We start from the raw sequence: 25,525 nt of genomic DNA, 5'->3' as shown, positions 1-25,525 counted from the left end.
ATGATGTCTGGAGTGGATAATCGTTGGACCATCGGATACGAGTAAGTATCCGGTTAAATGTTTGTTTGTCCTAATAGTTGGCAACTATAAAAGTATTCATCCATCACAAATCCTAAATTCCAGAGGACACTTCTTGGTAAACCACTAGGGGGAGTTAGTTTATTGTGAATCTGAGGCAGAAACTCCCAATAAGATGATAAAACGCCTTTATGTTGATGCGGTTAATCGAAAATAACGTATGGCAGCCTAAATCTCTTTTGCGGAAGTCCCCCCCCCAAAAAAAATATATATATATATTGCCGGTACTGATAAATTACTACACCGCCGGTGTTGTCAGCACTTCCTCCGTGTGAAGCACGGGACCTGTGTGCTCAGCTGGATTGGTCAACCGCAGCATCGGTCTGTCAGCCTGCTGCATTCTCTCTAACGGCTAGCTAACGTTAGCTGTCGTAGTCCGGACGCAACTCACACCGCAGCAGAGCGAGGAGAAACAACCACACAGTTCTGCATCATAGGCCCAAGAAACACGTTGAGGTATTGTCTTTTTTATTTTTATTTTAATCAGTAACGAAGTGTTGGTTCTTTGTTGTCCCCGCTTGGGTCACACTGTGGGCATAAACGCTACTCAGTCGTACTAGCAGCCTTGACTCCTGCTCGACAACATCTGTCACGTTATTTTGACAGTGGGTTCAGCTGCTAATGTTAGCTGGGCTGCTTGTCTTTAGAGCTTGAATAGCTTGGTGGGACCTCAGCCACCAGGAACACTCGCTTCTCCTGTCAGTTTGTGATGAGGTTGGTAATAAGAGCTTTATTTCTGGCTCTAACATTTACAGTTATCGAGGTATAACCGTCTTCTCTTATGTCTTAACGTTAGCACGATAAAAGCTAAACTGTTAATTGTCAGTGACATGTAACGTGGAACACGAAGGTTTTCCTTTTGCCCTCATTGACATATTTGACACACCACCTTATTTTGTGAAAAATAAAAGTGTTGCACTTTAAATGTTAGAAAAGAATCTTAAGTAGCGTTATGTTGACTTGATTGATTGACTTAAGTAGGGCTTGAACAATTAGTTAATCTTATTATTAAGTTATTGAAAATATAGTTTGATCATCGTTTAAGTAATGATTTGGAGGATTTTATTCTCAGTTTGTTAAAACAAGTAATTTAAAGACGCCTTGAGTAATGTGATATCGTGATGAGCATTTTTTTTTTTGGCCTGAAATCAGAAGCCCTCCGAAGGTGTTGGAAACCCTCGCTGCCAATTGTTTGGATATAACGAGTAAAAACAGTATTACAATTATCGAGAAGAAGTGACAGGATGAATAATTATTTCCTGACCGGCTTTTCATAACGTTTTCCTCAGTTTGAAGATGTTCCTCGAGTGACAGAAACTGTTCTTGACTAGCTGTCTTGAGTGACAATAAGTTACATAGACTGGTCAAACACAACACTTAGGTTTCTGAGGCTCAGTAAACTAAGGTGTTTGGTTAAGGCGATATTTTTGTCTGATGCAGCGATCAGACTTTCAGTCTTGGTTGAATTTATGTGGCGGTAGTTATTTTTTAGCCAGATCTTGATGGATGACAAGCACTCAAAGAACATTCAGTAAAAAATGAAACTGAATCATCAAAGGAGCAAAAAATATACAAAAATAAAAAACAGATGCAATTCTTACATCAACCAACTTTTTATTTTCTGTTCACGCAGAGTAAATAATAGGTTAACAACTCCAAATTAGTATTGCCATAAAATATGTTAGATTCTCAGTAATATTCAGCTATAATTATATGATAACACTTGAGTTAAGTTGTCTGAGGACGCTCATCTCTCCATTTAGCAGACCTTATCCCTTGCATGGCTCTGCAGATCACTGACATGGTTGCTCTACTGATCTTGCTCTGCCGATCTTTCAATAAATCCTCCTCAACTCCAGATGGTCCTGTATTGTACTTGTATGTCTGCAGGACTCTGGTTGTGTTGTTACAATTGCTGAGTGATGCTTAGACCCTCTCAAGCTTTGATAAGCCCCCCACCCGGCTTTTCATAACTTTCCTAAGTTTAGGGATGGCCCTTGAGTAATAAAAACAGTTTTTCCCAACTTTCAAACCTCTAAAAGCTTTATTAAGCCAGGGTAAGGTTTTGTGTGATTGCTAGGCTAACACTGTTACTGAAACTTTGAAAGAAATTTTCTCAGTTTGCATGCATCTAGCCCTTGTTGATTAATAAGGCTGCTGCAAATTCTGGCTGGCCAGACAATTTGCAAGACATTATCAAAGCTACAACCTGCAGATGAACCACCTAATCATGTGAAAGGAAATTGAGCTTGATGTGTGGCTTCACATTTATTTGAGATCAAAGTAGGTCCACCCTAGTATGTTTAGTTTTTTCTCTAGCTATAAAAAGCATGCAGTAGCTGGTGCAATGTTAGTTTCATACAAGGTCACGTATTCATATTCTTCTGTACTCCACTGTGGCTAGATCCACTTATCACAGCCCATTCTGTTATTTCAGTGGCCACAATACTGTGTGTTAAAAGTCAATCCGGATTTTTAAGAGCTTTCCACAGTATTTGTGAAATAGGCCTTATAGAGCATAAAGGAAAAGCAGGAAGTATATTTGTACCTATGAAACAGTTATGCTCAATGTGAAACTCGGTGTATAATGTCTGATGAATCTTTCTTTTGTTCATTTACGTCGCTATTTACAGGCTGCCAATGTACGTAGACAGGCCACCTGGAGTAGGAGTCTCTTCCCACACAGTCCTCATTCTGAACTTGGCTGAAGCTTTTACTGCTTGTTTTTTATGATGTCTCTTTGTTTTCCTGTATCTCTGAGATTTACTCAGCTCCTACACATTAACAGTGCCACAATCCTGTCAAAACCATGACTGAGGATCTCTCTCTGTCTTGTTTTTTCTCACTTTTCCTCCGTCCTTGCCTTTTCTTTCCTCTCTGCTCACAGATAATTAGTTGATAATAAGCTCATTGGAATTAAAGATGGAAATGGCTCTCTCTTGAAATTATGCTAAAAAGGATTTGGTTAAGTGTTGTACAGGTAAAAATGATCCTTGTCTTGCAATTGAAATCCAAAACAGACTAAACTATTGCTTTTATTGATACATCAACCTGTTCTCAGAGAGAACTGTTTTTTGAATTTTGTGATGCTAGATGCATTTGCATGCATTAATTAGCACTTAGCACACAATCTGTGGACAAAGTCCAGACTCCACAGTTGTTTTCCTGTATATGGAAAGAGCTATTTCTGCTTATGTTTCAGAGCACTTCTGATTGCTTTTTCCATTACATTAACAACTTGGTTTATGCTTATTAGTCAAACACTCTGCTCCAGCTGTGTGCAAAGGTAATTAATCGTTATGTCTGTGAATATATGTATGTAAGTGTGTGTATGTATATACATAACAGATAGCCTGACTCCACACTCCCCAACTGAAATATTTACCATTATTTGAATATTTTAAATATGTGTCCAAAGCACGTACAAATTATTAAATCAAAGGGTAACCTTTAAGAGTTACTGTTACAATTACACTAGACACACGCGACACACAATTACAGGTGTATGAAGTAGCACATCAACATGGTAGATAGTATATGTCTTTACTACAAGATACACAAAAGCAACATGAGAATTATGAATTGGTAATGTTAGAAGAGATAAATTTTCAAGGAACGTTTGAAGACAGAGAGACTTACTAAACTGAGTAACGTACCTCTTTCCCCCACAAGGAGCAACTCAGTAGAGGACCGGGGACTAGGATATATCCTCCAGTTAAAGAAAACACCAAGATTAGAAAGAAAAGTTGCCGCATAGTGGCAGATTACAGTAAATGAGAAAGCTCAGGATCCTGAATTAAGGATTTCCGGTAGGTCACTGTTGTGCTTCTGACCAGTCAATGTGAGTGAGAGCATTACTTTAATAAAAAGAAGAGTGACATGAAATGTTATTGGCTGATTAAACGTAAGATATGGTGACACTTTTTGGGCCATTTGCTATAGCTTTACTGTGCATGCTACTGGTAGACCAGCCAGAGTGAGTGAGATGATCAGTCGAAAGTTATGAGCTGTCATAAAGTACCTGATCACGCGCAGAAGTTTGGATTTGGGGAGAAGGGCTTATTTTGCACTTGTGACAAACCTTAACCAGAGGAGATTGGTAAGATACTCACACCTTGAAATTGAAGAAGGATGAGAAGTTGTCACCTGAGAGAGATGTGACTGGTCGAAAAGTAGGGGAATAGTGTTTCTGTTATTATATATTACTGTCATTAATGGAATTCCAAGTCATTAATTCTTTCTGTATACTGATATTTTGCTCTGTCCCAGTACTTTGTACCTCAAAATGCTGCAAATGGTTTTACCTGTTACAGAGCACTGACAGCCTGAAAAGCCAGCAATTATTCTTCTCATGCATTTTCTTAGTCTGCAATTATTCTGACTCTGTTCCTATATCTTAGGCACTATTACCCCTGTGGTTCCCATCTGATGGAGCAGTGGGTGTCAGCCTTTGTGAAGAGGCACCATGTTTCCCTGTCATGTAAACCCTTGGCCTTCTGCTGAACCACCGGCCTCCTGTGGTAGTCATGTACCCCCAATGCAGTCATCACAGCCCCTTCCTGATTTGCTGCACAGCTGTCCCGTACCACATTTGAACACACACTCTCAGACGCCTTCTCCAGATCCCATGGAGTCCCTTATTGTGGTCACAGAGTATGAACCCAGCAGACCACCTGGAGAGGCCGGGGATGAGGAGGAGGTACACTTTTATTGCCCATAGTTTATATTAAATTATATTATTGTTCTGTTATACAGGTGAAGTTATTATATTGTCTGTCATTTAAATGCGGAAAAAGCAGTAAAAAATTTACTAAACAATACTATTGCCTTAAATTTAAATTTAAAATCTCAGTAAGAAAATGTCATGTAAGGTTGATACAAAGTGATAAATATAAAATATTAAACATCATATAAAAGACTATAGTACACACAGTATGTGAATACAGAAGGTGAAATAAAATAGTTTAAATGTATTGAATCACAGGTAGAAGAAATGGACAGCTCTGTGACACCCGAGCCAGCTTCCTCTATGGCAGAAACTTTTCAGACTCCATCCTGTGACCTGTTGTTCCACACTGTTGTTCGACCAGAGGTTCTGTTACCAGAGAGCCAAGAACAAAGGGGAAGATTACATTTGTCAGACAGGAAACTATCTCTGCAGGAGCGTTCACAAACTGCAACATCACCGTGTAGCTCTCCAGGACTCAACGGGCGCTATATTTACCCGTCATTACCCTACTCCCCCATCACATCACCCCATTCCTCTCCACACTTACCTCGCCGGCCCACCGTGGAGTCCCACAGTGTTTCCATTACAGACCTCCAGGTATGTTAAGCCCTAAGGTTAACACAATTTCAGTGTTAAGGAGTTTTTGTAACCTTCTGTGAAGTTGAAGTTGACTACTTGTGTTTTCAGACTTTGTGCAACAAAATAATTTCTGATAACACAAAAATATGCTGCAATTTCTGTTGCCATACTGTTGAGTATTTACCTTGTATAATCGAGTGAGTTATGGTATGTTTGAGATCAATCAGAAAATGAGGACATTCAGAGAAATGAACTAATATGTGGTTACAGCCAGTGAAATAATAGTTGTGATTAAATAATTAATGATCTCTGCACCATTTGACCAGTCTGTTTCCATAAATCAGGGCACTGTGTAAGCCTTACACATGAACAAGGTAATTTTCACACACTGTGAAGCTCACATAATTCCCCCTTTTTAAACATCATATATCACATATCACACATATATCTGTAACATATTGGAGATTAAGCAGAACTACATTTGTATTTCTCCTAAAAGCAGCAGCACACTGGTAAAGACTGAGCTTTGTGGATGTGAAGGTAAGGTTTTACAGTGTCAGAAGGTAATAATGTTTAGATCCCTGGTAATTGTAGAGGCAGAAATCTGTAGATGCCATGTAAAATATTGTAGGTAGAATTAATAATTTAGAAGGCCAACGGGCTGCAGAGGTTGGTCTAAGTTATAATTATACATATGTGTTTGTCTTCACAGGATCAGATTAAAAAATATGGTGTGTGTGTGTACCAAAAATATTTAAACCATTGATTTTTGTTCTGAGCAACATTGCTCCATCAAGACGTGTAGAATGCACCTGTAGTAGAGTATCTAGATTTTTCTAAACAGTTTTAAGCCACTCAGCACATTCTACCTTCAAAGTATAATATAGCAGGTGCACTGCACGATAAACAGACAGGATTAGAGCCAAAATGGAGGAAAGTACCTGTCTTTGAATTTATTCATGTTTTTGTTTGTTGCTTTGCTTAACTGCAAATCTGGATTTGTCAAGGCAGAGTTTTAACTTTGTATACACCCTAGAAAAGGACAAGATGAATTGGGATTGCAATCGCAGTCATACTGACATCCTTACAAGCACATGAAAATTGTTGGAAGATCTCAGAAACAAATTAAATAGAGAGGATTTCATAAGCCCTTTTTTTGGAAAAGACATTACACTCACGTGAAAATGTAATTTCCGTTTTTCAAAAGAAACCATTTTCTCCTCTTGTCTTTTCTATTTTCTCAAGGACTGTGTTCAGCTCAACCAGTACAAGCTGAAAGATGAGATTGGAAAGGTACCATCACACACAACTGATTGCTCCCTTTTACTGACTCTTCCATTTTTTTTATTTTTATTTTTATTTTTTTTAACCCATCCGCCTACTGCACATCTGCCACACATGTAGCACACCATCAAAGACATGCAGTAAGAGTCTCTGATATCCTCACTCCCGACTGTCCTCATTTCCCAAACTCTGTGTAAACTACCAGGCCAATGGAGAGTTGGAAGATTGATGAGAGGCCGATATAAATAGCGCTCTCTAAGGGCTGTGTGAGGCTTAGTGGATACGAGTGAGAGAGTGGGTTTGTGTAGTTGTAGGCACGTTTTAGACTGTGGTTTTTAAAGGCTACAGTTTGCCTGTCTGTGTTTTTCTGCATGTAGGTACAGTAGATGTGGTAATGTGTGTGGTTTTGTTTTCAGCTGAGACAATTGGAGCCTTTCAAGAGTATTGGTGAGGCTCCTGTTATCAGATCATTTCTGTATCCTAGGATGAGCTCTGTCCTATCTCTCTAATCTGCTCCCCCAGCAGGAACTGATCCTGTTCTTACTCCCCCTCTCTGTCTGTTTGTTTTTGTGCATTAATTTGTGCACACAGGCATCTAATTGGGCCTAGTTTTATCTCGAATTTCCTGTGTGTGGGCAGGGGAGCTTGATAACATAAACCACATCCAGTTTCCCTAATTAGCCTGAAATCAAAAATAAAAGACAGAGGGAGAGATGATTTGAATTTCTCTGTTCTCACTTTGAAGCAGCTGGTACTCTTTCAGTGTATACTGTCAGCCCACTCACTTCCTGTGTGGATGTGTTTGTATTTGTTCCTGTTTATAGTTGTATGTATTTAGAACATTTGCTTTGCGCATAGTTGTGTGTTGTTTTTTTTTTGTTGTTGTTGTTTTTTTTGTTTGTTTTTTTCACGCGAAAAATTGACAGCTGCTCTATCTCACTTTTTGGCTTCTATTCTCTTTTACTTATTCCCGGACCAGGGCTCATATGGTGTTGTCAAGCTGGCTTACAATGAGGATGACAACACATACTATGTGAGTTTTTCATGCACACACAAAAACAGAGGCAATTTCTTCCCAACTATTAACACTGTCTCTATTTTTCTCACTTCTCCCTCATTCGTCACACACACATTGGCAAACCTCATAATAATTAAACCCCCTTATCGCATTTGCTGGTGTGATTTTCTGTGAAACCTGCACATTGAAAATATCTCGTTAATTTTTTTATTTGTTGAGTGTTGTAATAAAACACCAGTTCAAGTCTTTCTTTTTGCTGTTCATGATTATTGCAGCAATTCTCATTAAGCTGCATGATATTGACAGATAATGACACGAGGATTATTTTAATATTCCTCCCAAGTGACAAAGCCCACATGTTGTATTCAGTGATTATAGCGATGCCATAATGACTGGGGGCACTGAGGCCATTTAAATATAAGGAAAATCTCTACTGAACGCTGTAACTGTCACATATTGTACCCTCAGTTCAAAACTGCCAATCAAGTTGAGGTATTATGAGGCGACTCTGCTACACCCAGCCCTCCCTGTCCCTGCTCCACTATGGTCTGCCACAGTCTTGCCAGTCCTTCATCTCTTGTTGTAAGAAAATCACAAAAAAGAAGAAGACGCTAGAGTACAAGTTGGAAGAAATTATTTACCTTTTGCTGATAGGCTAAAAGGGCTCATTCAAGAACTGAAAAAAATGTTTGCATTGTATTTTCAGACCTACCTCAGAAAGAGGAACACCCATATTCTATCTGTTCTAATTTTTTGTACTGATGACGCTGGTCAGTGTTAGTAGTCACAGACACATAGAGATTTAAGGTGAGGGGAGAAATTTAAAGGCAAGTACGTGTACGAGTGGGTGCAATGTCAGATACTGTATACATCATCTCATTCTGCTTTATCTTTTTCTATGTCATTCTATTAATCTTTTCCTTATTATCTTTTCCATCCTACTTTATCTCCCCCTCTCTCCTATGTAGGCGATGAAAGTGCTGTCCAAGAAAAGATTGATGCGGCAGGCAGGTTTCCCACGTAAGTCAAGAGCCAGGAACAGATGGTCAAAACAGCAGAGAGTGCAGTCTCTCATAATGCATTAGTACTACAGTACATGCATACTCCATACCAGCACTGAAACCAAAGACACTGTCTTTGGTCCTATTCTCTCCTTGTCCCAGCTCCTCACATGTTAACTATTCTCGTCTTCCTTGTCGGTCAGGGAGGCCCCCTCCTCGTGGAGGTAAAGCAGCCCCTGAGGGTCCCCCTCAGCCCAAAGGACCTCTGGAGCGAGTCTATCAAGAGATTGCCATCCTTAAAAAGCTGGACCATCCTAATGTGGTAAAACTAGTAGAGGTAAGCCCCGTTAAAAATTTAAAATTTATGGTATTTTAAATTAGATTTGGCCAAAACTTTCCTAAAAACTTTTCAAAGTGAACTGTGTGTCAAGATACATAGAAAACTTTCAAAAATCAAAAGTTCCCAATAAATAATAGATTTTCATTCAAAGAGTGCAAGTGCAGGTACTTTTGAATGCCAGAAACTATTGGCTCAAGACAAAGAAATAGTACATCTGCATAGAGGGACTGCAAAATCGCAGTCTTCAAATGCATCAAAATTACATTATACTGTGTGCATCATTGACACAGCTTAGCACTCAATGCACAAGAGTGAAGATGCATTTAATTTTACCGCAGAAAAAGGTGATCTGTTGTATAGGTTTACACTCATTTTTATTCCCCTGTGATTTGGTGCCAGGTTTTGGATGACCCTAGCGAGGACCATCTGTACATGGGTATGTTGTGGCCACACTGTCAGCCTACAGCAGCGACACACACACACAATCACTGTCTTAATGTCATGCACAAAACAAGCATTTAAAAAAAATATATTTTCTATATTTTTTGTTTATTTCTTTGTAACTGAAAAGCTCTTATTACTAACCTCATCTGTGTTTCTGTCACAGTGTTTGAGCTGGTTAAGCAAGGGTAAGCTAAGCCTGTTTTATGGTAATAATTGTGACACTGGCTTGAGTTCAATCTTATTAGTTATCATTGCTAATTGTAAATATGTTTACCTGTTTATGTATTCAGGGCTGTGATGGAGGTGCCGACAGATAAACCTTTCAGTGAGGACCAAGCACGCTTTTACTTCCAAGATCTGCTCAGGGGAATTGAGTATTGTAAGTCTCTGAAATCTCATACACAACCTGTAACTGAAGTGTATACTGTTAAGAATAGGAAGATTCATTTTACTGTCGATTAATGTTATTAATAATTTCTTAAAGAGTAATCATTTCTTAATAGATTTGTCAATATATACAAAATAACATGAAAATACTACCTCATAATTAGCTGTACTTTTATGCATGTAATATTTATCTAAAATCCTCTGTATTACCTATGTAGTAAAGATACGTAAATATCTGAATTAGAGTGATATTATCTTTGTTTCAAGTTAAAGTTCTTGGTGATTTATCAAGATCTGCCTTCATCCTACAAGTTCTTCATTTGTTCTGTTCTTGACTCTAGCCACCCACCCTCAATTCACCTCATCTTAGTTTTTCTTGATACATTTCAGTCTGAGAAGAGATTGCACAAAGAGTTGTCTTGGAGACTAGTGCCAAGGGAAGAAGAGGGAGGGCTCTCTGCTCTGAGAGACACTGAAACAGCTAGAACCTTATTATTTTTCTTGTTCTAAATGAATATAACTCAAGAAAAGCACAGTGCAAGTAGTTTGGTTAAAATGTATATTTCACGCTGTGATATAACACATGAAGGTTTCAAGATGGAACTCTGGATGTGACCCTTTGTTTGTTCCTTCAAGCCAACAACTCATTCGTTTACAGTCCATGCTAATTTTTACAAAGTGAAAACTTTATTTAAAGAATATTATAAAATTACTGCATTCTGTGTCATAGTACATTACCAGAGGATCATCCACAGAGACATCAAACCCTCTAATCTGTTGGTGGGAGAGGATGGACACATCAAGATTGCAGACTTTGGAGTCAGTAACCAGTTTGAGGGAGCTGATGCCCTTCTAACAAGCACAGTGGGAACACCAGCGTTTCTTGCCCCTGAAGCACTTTCAGAGACCAGAAAGAACTTCTCTGGCAAGGTAAAGAAATACTTGGCTAACTAGTGCCCCTGGTAATGGTTTTCAGAAATCCAATGACATTTGCTTTTTTGTTTGAAAATATTTTCTTCGTGTTTATATAATTTATGTTTCAGTGTAGTTTTATTATCTATCTTAGTACAAAATACATTATTATGTATATTAGCATCCACTGAAAAAAAACACTTTACATATAACACTGCATTACTGCATCATGTATTTGTATTTTATTTTTACCTCATAAAGGCTTTGGATGTTTGGGCCATGGGAGTGACGCTTTATTGCTTCGTTTTTGGAGTGGTGAGTCTGTGTTTATGCAAAAAAAGAAGAAGAAACTAAAAAAAGAATTTCAGCTGATCCTTCACGACTTTTCTTTCATTCAGTGTCCGTTTATGGATGAGCGCATCGTTAGTCTTCATCAGAAAATCAAGGCACAACCTGTGGAGATACCTGAAAAGTAAGTCCTGGTCCTCCTGTCATCTTGTGTTAAGCCTGCCAAATGCATTTCACAGGCTACTATTTATTTTGTGAAAAAAAAAAAAAAACCTAATTGTAGTTAAAATCATTTGTGTTTCAACAGCACTGACATATCAGATGATCTCAAAGATTTGTTGCTGAAAATGCTGGACAAGAACCCAGAGACAAGGATATCAGTCCCACAAATTAAGGTAAACAGTATCCCTTGAGCTGCAGGTCTTTATATTTGGCATTCATAAATGTTATTCATAAATGTTATTCATAAATGTTATAAAGCTTCAAAAACACGCATAATATAAGGCACCTGCAAAGACAGGGTGTCTTTGCTAAAAGCTGCATACATTTTAAGGACTTATTTGGACTTCTTGTGTCCAGGTGCAAACGTGGGTGACAAGACATGGTGCTGAGCCCCTTCCTCCAGAGGATGACAACTGTTGTATGCTGATCGAGGTGACTGAGGAGGAGGTAGAGAACTCTGTTAAACATATCCCCAGCCTGGCTACAGTGGTGAGTTTTTAAACTTGTATTTTACTTAAAAACCACACATTAATGACATCACACTGTAACAAGTCTAACTTTGTTTTGCTTCTGGTGTCATTAATTAAAATATTCCCAATTAGAACAGTTTATTGTCATTAAGCTGCCCTGAGAGAGGCAAAAACACAAACGCATCAAAAGTTCATGTTCAATTTTTTTTCTTTGTTTCAGTCACATTGCACCACCCAGCAACACAACTACCACCTTCCTCATTGCTTTCACAGCACTTAGTGCTAGAGCAGATTAATCAATCATTTAGTTTTTAAAATGTATTCTCACAAGTTTCATTCGAGATAAAGAGGTTTGGGAGGAATTTAAAGCCTGTCTGTGCTTTGTACCACCTTTTTTTCTCTTAATGTCTTCTTAAGCAAAGAGTTATAAGGGCCGACCTCCATATTCACTGCATCTGCTGTCATGTTGTCATTTGTTGCTGTGTGGGTGAATTGCAGGAAATATGTAGACTATAATTTATAGATTGTTTAGGCTAAGTGCCATTTGTTTATTTCCAGTGTGACAGATCATAGCTATTTCGTAAAAATTTAATCTGTTGCTTATGTACAGGACTGTTTTCATGCAAAGAAATAAAACCCCCACTGAATACAAGTTACTATATTTATGTTACGATAACCCCACTATTGTTTTACAACAAAACAAAATGAAAGTGAAGCTATTCCTCTTTATATAATAGCCACAACCTTGTAAGTCGTATATGATTTTTCATTTCTCTTTTTCAGATCCTGGTGAGAACCATGCTAAGGAAGCGTTCCTTTGGGAACCCCTTTGACTGGGGCCGTAAAGAAGACCGCAGCAGCTTGTGTGCTCCAGGGCAAACAGTCATGTAAGGATTTTGTGCAGCTTCTGACCTTCTAAGGTTTTGCATTAATACTTGAAATCAAAGCAGTATGCTTTGTATCACTTGCAGCTGCTTCTGTTTTTATGCTTTAATAATGTCTCTGTAGACAGTGTTTGAAGTAGACTTGTTAATATTTCACTCCTCCCTCTCCTGCCCTCAGGAAAGGCAGTACAGGCAATGTGAGATACCGCTATATTCATTGTAACCAAAAAAGGTAAATAACCATAGGACAATTCTTGCCTGCTGTAGTTATATGTAAGTGGTAGAAAACATTCTTTAAGATTCTTCGTATAGTATAAAATAAGCACCTGCATTTCAAAATATGGCTTAACGATCAAATACACTTGTGCATCTACATTGAAATCTAGCCTGTGATAGTTTAGGAGCGTTAAGAGAAGCCATCTTTGGTAATATAGAGGTATTCTCCAGATTCTGCAATAAGATTTATTCTACAGTATGTTCCACGTTTGAGGATACCGTCAGTTAAACACATTCTGAAGTGCAGAATGTCCCATTTGATTATATAACTGAAGGAAAGCAATTGACAATTTTACTACTTCCTATGAACAAGGCCATGGTTTGGGATAAGAGCTGTGGTTAAATACTTACAGAATTATATCATAAGAAGCTCATCTGTTAAATCCATAGTAATAAGTATTGCTGGTTTTTTATTGATACCACAGTTTGTGGTGTTGTGTTTACTCTCAAGATATACAGATGTGGAAATAATTGTTGACAACCATCCATATTAAAAGAAGAACCACACAATTCTTCTGAAATAACCGACCCTGCTTTCGAGTTTTGATTCTACAGAATAATTTAAGTAATTAAACAAATGAAAATAGCCTGGACCGATTTGTTAGAAAAGATCATAAAGAGTGGATTTCCAGTAATTACTATCACACATTTTTAATCTTGTAATTAGTAATTTAGCCTATTTTGACTGGAGAAAAGTAGTCACTTTGTTGGTTGGTCTGGCCATTGCTGTATTATTTTATTTGTTTCAGGGAAAACTGTGGTGGAAGGGCACTAACAATTTTATCTGTTGATAAAGTGTATTATGTAACATAACTAAATACACACCAACCACCATATGAATAAACCTAAGCATATTGGAAAGATGAATTAATCAGTTTGTCTCTGGCACAGTCAAATCAGAAGTATCATTTTTGTCCAGAATCAGTTCATCATGAGACCAGAGGATGCATTTATCTTAAGTTGTTGCTGTGTCTCCACACCAAAGGAAATACCTGTAAATTTGTCATTGCATCTCTTGAGAAATGTCCTTGCCAGAAATATTAACTTCTGTCATATAATCTTTTCTATTAACCAATTTTACGAATTATTTTTGTGTTTCCTCTTGAGTATCGTAAACTTTGACAAACAAAGACAACTTAGCCGAGTTTCTTTAGTTTGTGCTACCTTGCATTATGTAAAAGTAAATGGTTGGTTTCCAGTTTCTAAACTGAGCTTAACAGTAGTTTTATTTCTCTGCTCAGTGATATACAGTGGGATTGGCAGTGGGCCCACAGCAGTGCTATAACTAATGCTCTGTTACTTAGGAAACAAGAAAGTGGTGATGGCATGAGGAGTATGGACCTGCCCTACGTGGGAGAGGATGAGGCTCTTTCCTGATGCAGAGGGTGTATTATGCACCATGGTATCTGCCTGTCTGCAACCACACAGCACCACACCCCTTTACTCACAGTTTTATACTGGCAGTCTGCAGAGAAAAGGGTGAAATTACGGTTCTAATGCACTTTGACAACCATTTGCTAAGCCTTTATTAAATTTTCTTCTCTTACAAGCCTCAGCCTTGGGGTTGTGGGACTGAGTGTAATGTGAGAACCTTCCAACAGAGGATTCTTCTGAACCTTGAACCTGTCTGCAGCTCTTGATCTTCAACCCATTTTCCTCTTCTTATCCTGCATGCTTTATAGTCTTAGCATGCTTTGTCTCAGGCTTCAACTGTACAGTTTTGTGTGTTATCATAGTTCAGCCACTTGTGTTTCTTCTTGTCTTTACTTGACGATACTTTCAGGTAAAAAGGGCATGGGAACAGGAGACTGATGGTGTATGGCACCATCACCTTGACATTCTTTTCAGTGGAGCAGGTTTTTTAACAGTGATTGTCTAGTCACAGGTTTGTACAGGTTTCCCGAAATGGAAAAAAGGGAAATTAAAAAATGTTTACTTAACTTTATGCATGTGATTACTTTCCCAATGCAAGCACTGTATAAATTATTTAAATACATTAGCACCCTCATGTTTAGCAATGTTTAATTTTAGTCCTATTATAGGTTTGTTAATAAGTCAGTTTTTTACAATTAATAAAAAACTTTAATGGATTAGTGGTATGTGAAGAACCAGATTCATCATTACTGTATATAAGAAAACATTTTCAAAGCTAGTGCATTTACTGTAGTTATTTTTTTTTTGTGTGTGAACATTACCTTTTTTGGTATTTTTTTTAATTCATAGTACTGCAGCAAATTGATTAAAGACGGTATTGATCTACAAAATGCATATGAAAAACTACATTTTGGTGCAAAATTAAAAAATAACTTAAAATATATTTTTAATAGTTTAAACAGCAAGTCAGTTCTCTCCAAACAAAGTTGCGTGTTGTGATACTGAGAAACACCATTTAAAACGTTTCATGTATTTATTTCAGTTATCAAAGTGGATACTGACGACTATTGAACCTCAAGTTAAAATTGTGAATGTTCTCAGTTGTTTTATTTGTTTTTTTTTTTTTGTTTTTTTTATTGTAAGAATTACATTACATTTCCAGGACACCAATAACTTAAGTGTGGTAGAATTTTGTAAGCATAGTTCAATAATGTAAAGAAAAGAAACCTTTAAACTATTTGTTCTTTATTGAACTACTGGAGCTGACTATTCTTGCTAGTTTGAGATTGGCGCATTGTGCAGCTGCGGACCTTTTTGTACCACTCTATGCATGACATATCTGGTATTGAATGAAGAAATAGTTCTCTTTCCATCTTTAATAGGAGGCCACTCTGCAAATATTTTTAAGTAGTTATAAAGTACTCTTTTTATTTAATGTTGTGTTTATTTTAGATGGTCCCAAAGCAGTATATCAGCATTTCCCTCTTTTATTCCTTTTTATTCTTCATTAGTTGGTTTGTTTCTAAACTATGTTGGTGTAAGTATAAAGTCACTTAATATGTTTCTCGTTAGAATACTTATTCACTATTGATTATAACAGTTAAGGCTTCCACAGACTTATAACTTCAGCACTTAAGTGTTGAATGTATAAAAAAGGGACTTTGGATTTTTTTTACTTGCATGTCACTCTAAACTGTATGTACTGTATGTCTGTTTTAAAGACTAGTACTATGCATATGATGTGTCTTTTCTTATTCTAATTGATTTTTAATATCCTGCAGACAAACACTCTTGATTTTAGAATTTACTCAATAATGAAAAGATAAGCTTTATTGTCTATAGTGAAAACATTTATTGTACAAATAAATGCCAGAATTTGTGTTATACTGTGAAATGTTCACTAGTTTAAAAGATGATTTCCACACATTTATGACAGGCTTTACATTATGATATATTGTAAATGATTATTTAAGATAAAGTTTGTAGTAAGCTAGCTCCCATATGGTGTGAATATTTTGCCCTCCAACAACAAAGTACTGAAGGATAGTTTTGCGTCTGAATGCTGGGTGCAAGCTACCAAAAGCTACATGAAATATTTTAGACTTACAATATTCAATCTTGTACTTTGTTTCAATATAGTCTTTGCCCATTCTTCAGACTATAAGTCACAAAGTTTTGCATTGTTTTTTTTTGTTTTTTTCTTTTCTTTTTTTTTTTTTTAATTTAGAGCTTTGGGGGCTCTTTGCCCCCTCAATGCATGCCAACATACTGAACACTCACTAATGTATTGTCATAGCATGCAAAGTCTTTGACAACAAGACAGGACTTTAAATTCATTATTCTATACATAATGTATCCTGTTCATCTTTTGAATAAAACATGATTGCCTTTATGTAATGTCATCAACCTTTGTTTTTATATTTACAGAAAAAGACCACTAGTGTGTGCTGTGCACTGTTAACATTTCTGAAGGTGTAGGCTGTTCTTGAGTGCTGGAATACCACATTTTGTTCTTTTGATATAGGTGAATCATTTTTAGCATTTGACATATTCTTCAAGAGTCTTTAATCCACTTGACATCCATAGTCATACTATAATTGTAAAAGATTTAAGTTAGTCTGAAACAATGTGTTTATGTCTCATTAAGTAGACAAACAGAATTTAATGAAGAGGTTAAAATGTGTTTGCTCAGGAGGAAAGGTTTATTCACCTGGAGAAATTTATCACCTAGAAGCAGAGAAATAGTTAATATGGAGGTTAAGGCAGAGGGATATTTAATACCCAGTATCTGCATGTAGGACTGTAGAAAGTTGGAAACTAGTAAACCTAAAAAAAACCACTTCTATTCTCCACACGTCAGTGGTTTCACTCACATTGGGAAACTAAGTGTCATACTGACCTCTTGTGCTAATTTTATAGCATTACAGTTACTCTATTCTGAAAATGCTCCTCTGTCAGTCAAGGATGTGCCACAAATTTAGCTTCTACCATTAGTTCTAGAGGTTTGGGGTTAAAAGTTATTATCACGTGTTACTAAGTTTCATCGTAACCAGACCCAGTGGCAGGGATCATGTCTGCATATTGAACATACAGTTGAAAAGCATCAACCACTCTACAGTAAATGCAGCCATGTACAGCAAAATGTCAGCATAAAGAAGTCACAAATTACTTTCACTACAGCGATCCTCATACAGCATTAGATACAGGTACAAGTCTAGAACTGGTGTGCTATGGCCCCCAATTGGGACATATAAGGGAGCCTAAAATTGCAAATCAGCAAACAAGATGTGCTGAAGGTGAAAGAAGTGGAGCCCTGCTTCTTCATGCTCAGTTAATTGTTTACTTCTGCAGGAAATATTTTTCTTTTCAGTTGTACTCCCATTACTCTCGTCCCATTTTGCAGTGAACTATACATACAATATAGTCTGTGCCATTAATAAGGGCTGCAATGTCTGAGAAAAGATAACATTGAAACTTAAAAGGAGTTTTAAAAACTGAATAAGGAAATAAAGACAATTTCAATTAGTAATTAAATTAAAGTATTTTTAATGTCTTTACATCAACTTGCAAAATTAACAGTTCAAAATATGTACTGTTTTCAAGTATAAATTGATTTAACAAAATAATCAGTTTAAATTTAGGTCAGGATGACGATCATTTCGATCAGCTGGACAGAAGTGGCTCCAGTCTTCCAAAAAGTTAAAACACAAGCGCAGGACTGACTAACGCAAAGACTGACTAATCCACTTGAATATAAGGATGTACTGCAGTAGTGCACATTACTGATCATTATGAACTGCACATGTGAAAAAGACCTGCTACTTGATTTTCTCCAGAGCCCAATGTTCAAATTGTCAATGTTTAATTTCAGACCATGCAGTCTTCAATATGGAATATAAAGCTATTAGTCAAACTGTTGCCTTGAGCATCCTGAGAAGGTATAGCACATGTTTTACCTATGATTTAATAACATAATAAGTAGCCTATATGAGCTGTTTCAATACATATCTTTAAATCACTGATGATCAGTTATGAAAATAGGTAACTTTTGTTATTTGGGCTATACATATTTACAATATTTCTATTAAACTACAATTGGTTCCTACATTACCCAAACCTGAAGCAGAGAACACGATCTCCTTAAACAGCACAAAACTACTGTTTATGCAGCAATAAAAATAAGGTGGTAGAGAAGTTAAAGCATGAAAGTATAGAAAGTATCCAAAGTAAAAGTACACATTATGGAAAAGGACTCATTTCAGAATAGAATCATAGTTCAGAATCATAATTATTTGCTTATTTCATAACTACTAATATTTACAAATAAATATAGCAAGTATATATATATATATATATATATATATATATATATATATATAATTTTTCTTTTTCTTTTAATTTATTAATTTTTTTTGTCCTTTCAGCTTATCCTGCGAGTGCAGGGTCGCCACAGCGGATCATTGTCCGCATGTTGATTTGGCAGAGTTTTTACACCGGATGCCCTTCCTGACACAACCCTCCCCAATTTCTACTATAGTAAATGAGTATGAATAAAATATTTGCCTCTGAAATGCAGTGAAAGTATGAAGGACATGGAAATACTCAAGTGTATAAGTACAGTACTGTGATTACTGTGCTGCAACATCAACGTCATACTGCTACACTGTGCTTCACTCACTAGTAAACTAGCTTTGTAAGTTTTTCATTTGACACAAGTTGACCTTTTACTCTTCACAGACTTCATAGTTAATAAGGCACACATACAGTTCTTGATCCAATATTTATGAAGCCACGTTTTTTGGCATTTGGCCTCTGTGCAACAACCACATTGAGTCTAGAATGAATCACTCAAGATGTGACCGAAGTAAAGACTTTTAGCTCTAATTCAAGGGGTTTGACATTTTTTTTTATACTGTACATAAAGCCCCATTTTTGATGGCTCATAACTAAAGGACATAACTGTGGTCTGTCTCGTTGTTACTCTATAACTAATCAAACTGACAGAAGGCCTGAAGGTGGTTCTGAGTTTTTGCATTTAATAGCTGTTCACTGAAACTTAGATGAGGTCCAAAAAAGGGTGCCTATGTAAGTGCAGGAGGCCATCATTAGGATGCCCGATACAATAGTATGGAACATTCTTAAAAAGTTGGACTGATGAGTTTAGCTGGAAAAGCTAAATGGATGACCACCTAATTCTGTTCATGGTGGAAAAAACAACCTTTTCAAAACATCCATTCACACCAAGAACACTCTTGAGCAAGTCATAGTCAAAATCAAGCCAAGAGATGGCTTCATAAATAACAGATGCTTCACAAGGTGCAAACCACTGGTAACACTCAAGAACAGAATAGCCAGATTTGACTTCGCCAGAAAATGCCTGTCCAGTTCTGATATAAGGTTCTTTAAACTGATAAAACCAAGATTAACATGTACTAAAATAATAAGAAACGTATCAAGAAGAAAAGGAACAGCTCACGATTCAAAGCTTACTGTACCACATCATCTGTCATCAGATGTGGAGGGAAGCTGTAAGAGATCATCTTATTCATTTGCTTGATGACATCCCCAGATAACACATGCCTACAAATAATTGTACAGCCTGACATATTATTGACGATGAATGAGAGCAAAATGGAAATGTAGCAATAAAAATCCTTTTCTTTTTAAATTTGCTGTGTCTGTAGAGGCCTGTAAAGCAGCAGTGGATAGCGGGCCGTGCTTTGGATTATTTCCACGTTACTACTACAACTCTTCCTCAATGAGCTGTGAACTCTTTAACTATGGAGGGTGTTTGGGCAACCAGAATAACTTTGAAAAAAAAAAAGAGAAAGTCTGCAGAGATGTCGCACTGAAGGTGAGGAGTGAAATACAAAATGCTAAATCTACATAATACAGTAATATACCACACTACATTTACCAACTGTCTCTTCTGTCTGTACTTTTTTTTTTTTTTTGGTTAGCTTTGAATTTGGAAAAGCCTGCTGTTGGGTTTAGCTGGTGAGGATGTAGCGAACCAAATCAATACTGAAAAAAAAAAACTTGTGTGGGCAGAAACAAATATAATGGAAATGCATCACATTTACAAACCCCACTTCCAGAAAAGTTGTTTATATTCAAAATAAACTTATAACTTTCAAACAAAAATCCAATTTCTCTGTTTCAACATTTGATATGTTGTCTCTGTACTATTTTCAGATAATTTGTAAATCAATACATTCTCTTTTTATTTTCATTTACAGGGTCACAACTTTTCTGGAAATAGGGTTTATATATAGCACTGTTCTGTCTCTGCAGCTGTGTGTCGTCTGCCCATGGTTGCCCAATCCTGCATCGGTCAGCCACCCATCTGGGCTTATACTCCAGCGTCGGTCGGTGTGTGCCCTACAAACAAGGCTTCTGCCAGGCCAACGCCAACAAGTTCTACAGCAAGGCTGAGTGCGAGGAGTATTGTGGAGTGGTTAAGGATGGTGAGATGATGAAAGAAATTTGACTGGGGAACAGAAACGCAAGCAGAATGCAAATAGTCACAGTCACTTGTAGATTTTCCTGGTAGAGAATTCTACAGTGATAATCATGATAAAATTGTCTATGCTATGAATTCATGCAAAGACAATAGTAAAAACCAAATCTCTACCCACAGAAGACAAATGTTTTTGCTGTTTTACAGATGATGAGCTCCTGAAGAAAAACTGATATAAGGAAACATGACCGCTCATCTGAACTTATCATATAGTGATTCAACATGAAAAAGCATCGCATGAGGTATTACGGTAAGTAGTAGAACACCAGGTGGACAGACTGTGACCCAATAGCAGAATCAACACACACACAGATGGTGGAATAGATTGTATTTAATGTAATGACTAGGAGACGGGCGAGTACAGGGAAAAAGCAGACTGTTCAAAACTAAAAGCAACGAGGTGTATAACTAAATAAATAAACAAAAGCCCCACAAAAAGTGAGGGATGCCATTTAATAAACTAAGGGAGCCCTGTAAAATCTACAGAAAACAGATGCAGACTGATGAGCACTAATCTAGGAGCAGTCCACACAAGTGCAAGCAGCTGTAAATCGCTCCACAGCACTGGTCGAGGGTGTGGCAGTGACAACAGCAGGGAGGGAGAGCAGCCCACCTACACAGAGGGAGACTGAATTAGAGAAAGCAATACATTGTCTAAACAAACAGACAAAACACACAATCTGACATCTTGACATAAGGCACAGGTTAAAGAAGGAAAACGGTCTTGATTCAAATCTTTTGTGAAGGTATTAAAACGTATCGGCAATAAAACATGTTATTACTTTCCTTTTAGGGTGGTAACTTTTAATACTGTTCTTGGGGGTTTAATAATTCAGGGTGAAGCTCATGTTGCTTTTACATTTACATATAAAAGTACTGACATCTGGAGTTAATATTTGACAAATGCTGATGTCATTCAAGCTCACAACATCCATCTTTATAAAATAAAACTACGTACTAAGGTACATAATATAATGAAAAAGGCTTTTATTTGTACTTTTAACAATTTTTTTTTAATTGAACCAGTAAGTTGAATGTGGCTACAACTATTTACAACTATAACAGAAAACAAGAGAGAGAGGCATATATATATATTTTTTAATGGTCAAATTAGTAAATTGTAGTGTCCTTTTTTTGTTGCATTTTCTAAAGAATGTGGGAGGAAACCGGAGCACTCGGAGTAAACCCACACCACCACCAAAGTAGTCAGAGTGCAAACTCATCAACAGTCAGAAGGGAGTCAGACCCTTGTCTGCTTGCTGTAAACACTGCTGACCACTAAGGTGGTCCAGAAAAGGACTATGGGCACCTCCTGGCTTATGTCTTGGGAAGTTCATAGATAGAAGTAGGAGGGGACCAGGATTTGAAGCTTTTGTGATTACAAGGAAGAGACTGGGTGTTATTTAGGAGTTTCACCTAAATACCTGAATAACAGGCAGTCTACTTTTTGAAGGGTTTGGAGATGGCTTTATAAAAACTGGAGAACCCGAAGATTCCTTTTTGTGGCCCATTAATAAGGTGGTTTTTGAAAGTGGTGGCAATAGTTTTTGCAATTAGTGGATTATATAAATAAATTGCAGTTATCATTTTTGTTGCAAAGGACCAGTTTCTGCAGAGATCTTTGTAAACCACCTCGTAAAGTTGTTCCAATATTTCTTTGGTGAGCTCAAAATGTTCATATTGGACTTCGTCCCATATGCTGTTGGACAGCCAGTTGATGTAGCTGTCCACATCTACCAAACTGGGGCCAATTTGTGTGTTAGTCAGAATCTGTGTGAGCAACTTCTCTACAATTACCCTTATGGTCATCTTTTTTGTTTCCAATTCAACAAGGGCCTGAAAAGATTCGGCTGCTGAAGGATCCTCCACAGTGAGTTTTGTTACCCTCTCACTGAGCGGCCCTTCCTGGTTTTTCAACCACCACTTCATCAGTCCAAAAAAGCACTGCACTTTGTCTCTTATGAATGCATTTATAATGGCATGTGATGGAGTAACAAACACTTTGGTTTCACTGAGGGATTTCTCACCTGGTTCTGGGATAAAGCTCAACCCATCTGAATATGTTTGCAGGAAATTAGTGAGGCTTTTAGAGAATATTTTGTAATTACCCATGGGAATGTCCATTACCCAGCTATACTCATCAGCTTTGTCCTGGTCTTCCTTATCCTCTGGTTGAAACACAGAGTCAACAGAAGCCAGGAGGACTTGCACTGATTGACTACTTTTGACCTTGCTGTTGTCAAAGAATTTGGCCTTCAACTGTGTCATCATACGGAAAACCGAAGCTCGAGCAAACTGCTTAGTAAAAAATCTCTTAATCTTGGTGTTCACATTGCTCACGGGGCTTTCAGCTTTGATACTTTCTAAAGTATTGCTGCTTACAATGCACTTTGCCTGATCAGCAAATGTTTCAGCAATGTCATCTGCCACTTCTCTGATTTCAAGAAGTGAACCAGACTCCAGCTGATCAAACTCTTCCTCTGACATATGACTCAACAGAGGTTCAACGATATCACTTACTTCCTTCCTCAGAATTTCCTCCACAGCTTTTGATGTTGTGTCCGCCAGGCTTTCGTCTGGTGACTTTAACGACTCTTCTCCCTGGCTGTCTCCTGGCTGACTCCACGATTTCAATGGTGTCGAGCTGGCATACTGCGTATGTTCATCACTGCTGAGTGGAGCAGGACTCATCGAACTTCTCTTTCTACCTGGTCGAGATTTGTATTGTGTTTTTATTTTATCCACAAAGTCTTTAATCAATTGGCTGGCATGGTGGACCATGGAATCAAGTCTCGATGGACACGCGTTGTCCAAATCTATGAGAGGCTCTGCACTGTCTGCCCTAGCAGACAAAGCAGAGTTGACACTTGTGGCAACCTGTTGACTGATCAGGCTTGTTAAGCTTACTGAGCTGGCACTGTGGACGACATCTGCAGTGTGCAGAGCATCAGCAAAAGTCTGAGGAAGTGTGTCACTCAGAGTGGACTGTACATGCTTCTCAGACACCGCTTTAGTTGTTTTCTTCAGTCTCCCCAAAACTATTTTTGTTAATAGAACTATGAGGTCCAACAGGAATTCTGTCAAAATGGCTTTAGTGGCATCATTTGCTTTATCCAATTTAAAGAATTCCAACTGTTCATGGGTCAAATTTTGAAAAAAAGAATCCACCATGTGGCGAGTCTCCTCCATGTTTAGCTGCATTATCTCGTTTGTCTGTAGAGCGTTGTCCATTTCAGCTGGTGTGTCTTTCAAAGAGTTCTAGAAACTCACCTGAGTTAGCACGTCGCACCTTTCAGAATCACAAATACTTTATTGATCCCTGAGGGGAACTTTGGGTGTAGGCTATCATAGGCTTCTGGGATGTGACGTCATACATCAAAGTACCTACATCATACATCACAGTAATATCAAAATCCACTGAGTGAACAACTGTTGCTACGCAACAGTTGCTATGCACTCTCTCCAGAGACTCCAATATTTTGAGTGATAACAGGAGTTGTCATTTCAAAGACCAAATAGTAAATTGTAAAACTATTGTAATTTTCATTAATCAAATAATTTGTGGTTCAAGTATTCGATCAAACCCAGACTTTTCTTATCCTTTTTTTAAAATTTAATTTAGCTTTTTTGGGGAAAAAGAAGGCAGAAGTACACATCTCAAAACACATTGAAAAAAAAGTGTATACACTAAAGACTGACTTAAGCATCAGTACAACAATAGAATATATTAAACAACATATACAAATATTATATAAAATCAGTGAAAATCTAAACACCTACGAAAACAGGTTCGGTTCTTGTTCTACTTTTCTGTTCTTCCCAGTTCTCTTCCCGTTTAATCCCGACGCCAATATTATCCACTCACCATTGTTGAGAGTTGAGCCAGTGCGCAGTGGTGTTACATACGACCACCTATTTTGTTTACTTAGGTGTTGGGGGTTCTTCAGTGTGCAGAGATGGTGGAAGTACAAATTTTCAATACTCAAGTAAAAGTGGAGGTACTGTATGGGCTTAAAAATCTCTACTACAAGTACCACTTTAAATCTTTTTTTCAAACGGTCCATCCGATGGTCCATTATCTCTAACCGCTTATTCTGTTTAGGGTCGTGGAGCCTATCCCAGATGTCACTTGGGCAAGAGTTAGGGTGCACCCTTGACAGGTCGCCAGTCTATCTCAGGGCCAACACACAGAGACATACACAGACAAGCATTCACACTCTAATTCGCACCTACTGGCAATTTAGAGCCACCAGTTAACATGCATGTTTTTGGACTGTGGGAGGAAACTGGACTACCTGGGGCAAACCTACGCAAGGATGGGGACAACATGCAAACACCATAGAGAGAGGCGGTCGGCTTGGGATTTACACCAGGCACCATCTAGCTCTGAGGCAACAGCACTAAAAACTCCATCACTGTGCTGCCCTCAATTAAAAGTACTAAGCACATTATACATATTTTAGTTTTTAAGTTTTTAATCCATAATGATACATTAGTATTTATTACTTAAATTTTTTCTATATTAAAACCAGCAGGTGGCATTAATGTTGTGGCTCATCATTGTATGTCTTCTGTCCTTTGGACAGAATGGGGGGCAGATGTGGATGCCTATGTTGTTAACACAAACCACGAGTATGCAAGAGTGATAATGAACAGAGATCATCAGGGCAAAAGAGCACCTCAGTAAAGTTTTACAGAAAGTAGAAACTTTCTTTAAAT

The 25,525-nt window shown here is 37.6% G+C and overlaps 1 protein-coding gene and 1 long non-coding RNA gene across 4 annotated transcripts; both read left to right on the top strand.

Annotated features, from left to right (window-relative positions):
• The first annotated feature begins 318 nt into the window (after positions 1-318).
• On the top strand, positions 319-16,678 carry LOC137103454 (calcium/calmodulin-dependent protein kinase kinase 2). 3 transcript variants are annotated; one of them, XM_067483825.1, is made up of 18 exons: positions 322-534; positions 4,479-4,777; positions 5,063-5,404; positions 6,632-6,679; positions 7,650-7,703; positions 8,657-8,708; positions 8,893-9,026; positions 9,429-9,465; positions 9,637-9,658; positions 9,764-9,852; positions 10,591-10,790; positions 11,034-11,087; positions 11,171-11,244; positions 11,368-11,455; positions 11,640-11,771; positions 12,536-12,639; positions 12,815-12,868; positions 14,217-16,678. In XM_067483825.1, exons 2-18 carry the CDS (start codon positions 4,544-4,546, stop codon positions 14,287-14,289), a joined length of 1,791 nt encoding a protein of 596 aa, XP_067339926.1. In that variant the 5' UTR covers positions 322-534; positions 4,479-4,543; the 3' UTR covers positions 14,290-16,678. The 3 variants fall into 3 exon arrangements, with proteins under 3 accessions (XP_067339928.1, XP_067339926.1, XP_067339927.1); XM_067483827.1 differs by lacking the exon at positions 11,034-11,087 and having other exon boundaries at positions 319-534; XM_067483826.1 differs by lacking the exon at positions 12,815-12,868 and having other exon boundaries at positions 324-534.
• Positions 16,679-19,951: 3,273 nt separating this feature from the next.
• LOC137103885 (uncharacterized) lies at positions 19,952-21,051 on the top strand. Its single transcript, XR_010911615.1, has 3 exons — positions 19,952-20,140; positions 20,581-20,753; positions 20,954-21,051. It is a non-coding gene; the product is annotated as an uncharacterized lncRNA (long non-coding RNA).
• The last annotated feature ends 4,474 nt before the right edge of the window (positions 21,052-25,525 follow it).

The sequence above is a fragment of the Channa argus genome, chromosome 18, assembly GCF_033026475.1.
Source record: "Channa argus isolate prfri chromosome 18, Channa argus male v1.0, whole genome shotgun sequence".
In the NCBI taxonomy this organism is placed as follows: Eukaryota; Metazoa; Chordata; class Actinopteri; order Anabantiformes; family Channidae; genus Channa; species Channa argus.
This window is presented reverse-complemented; position numbering and strand designations above follow the sequence as displayed.

What these genes read in the sequence shown, in the direction of transcription:
- LOC137103454 (XM_067483825.1), top strand. Translation starts at nt 4,544, where the DNA reads ATGTTTCCCTGTCATGTAAACCCTTGGCCTTCTGCTGAACCACCGGCC. An exon ending in AGGCCGGGGATGAGGAGGAG is followed by an intron (nt 4,778 to 5,062) that starts GTACACTTTTAT and finishes ATTGAATCACAG; the next exon opens with GTAGAAGAAATGGACAGCTC. An exon ending in TTTCCATTACAGACCTCCAG is followed by an intron (nt 5,405 to 6,631) that starts GTATGTTAAGCC and finishes TATTTTCTCAAG; the next exon opens with GACTGTGTTCAGCTCAACCA.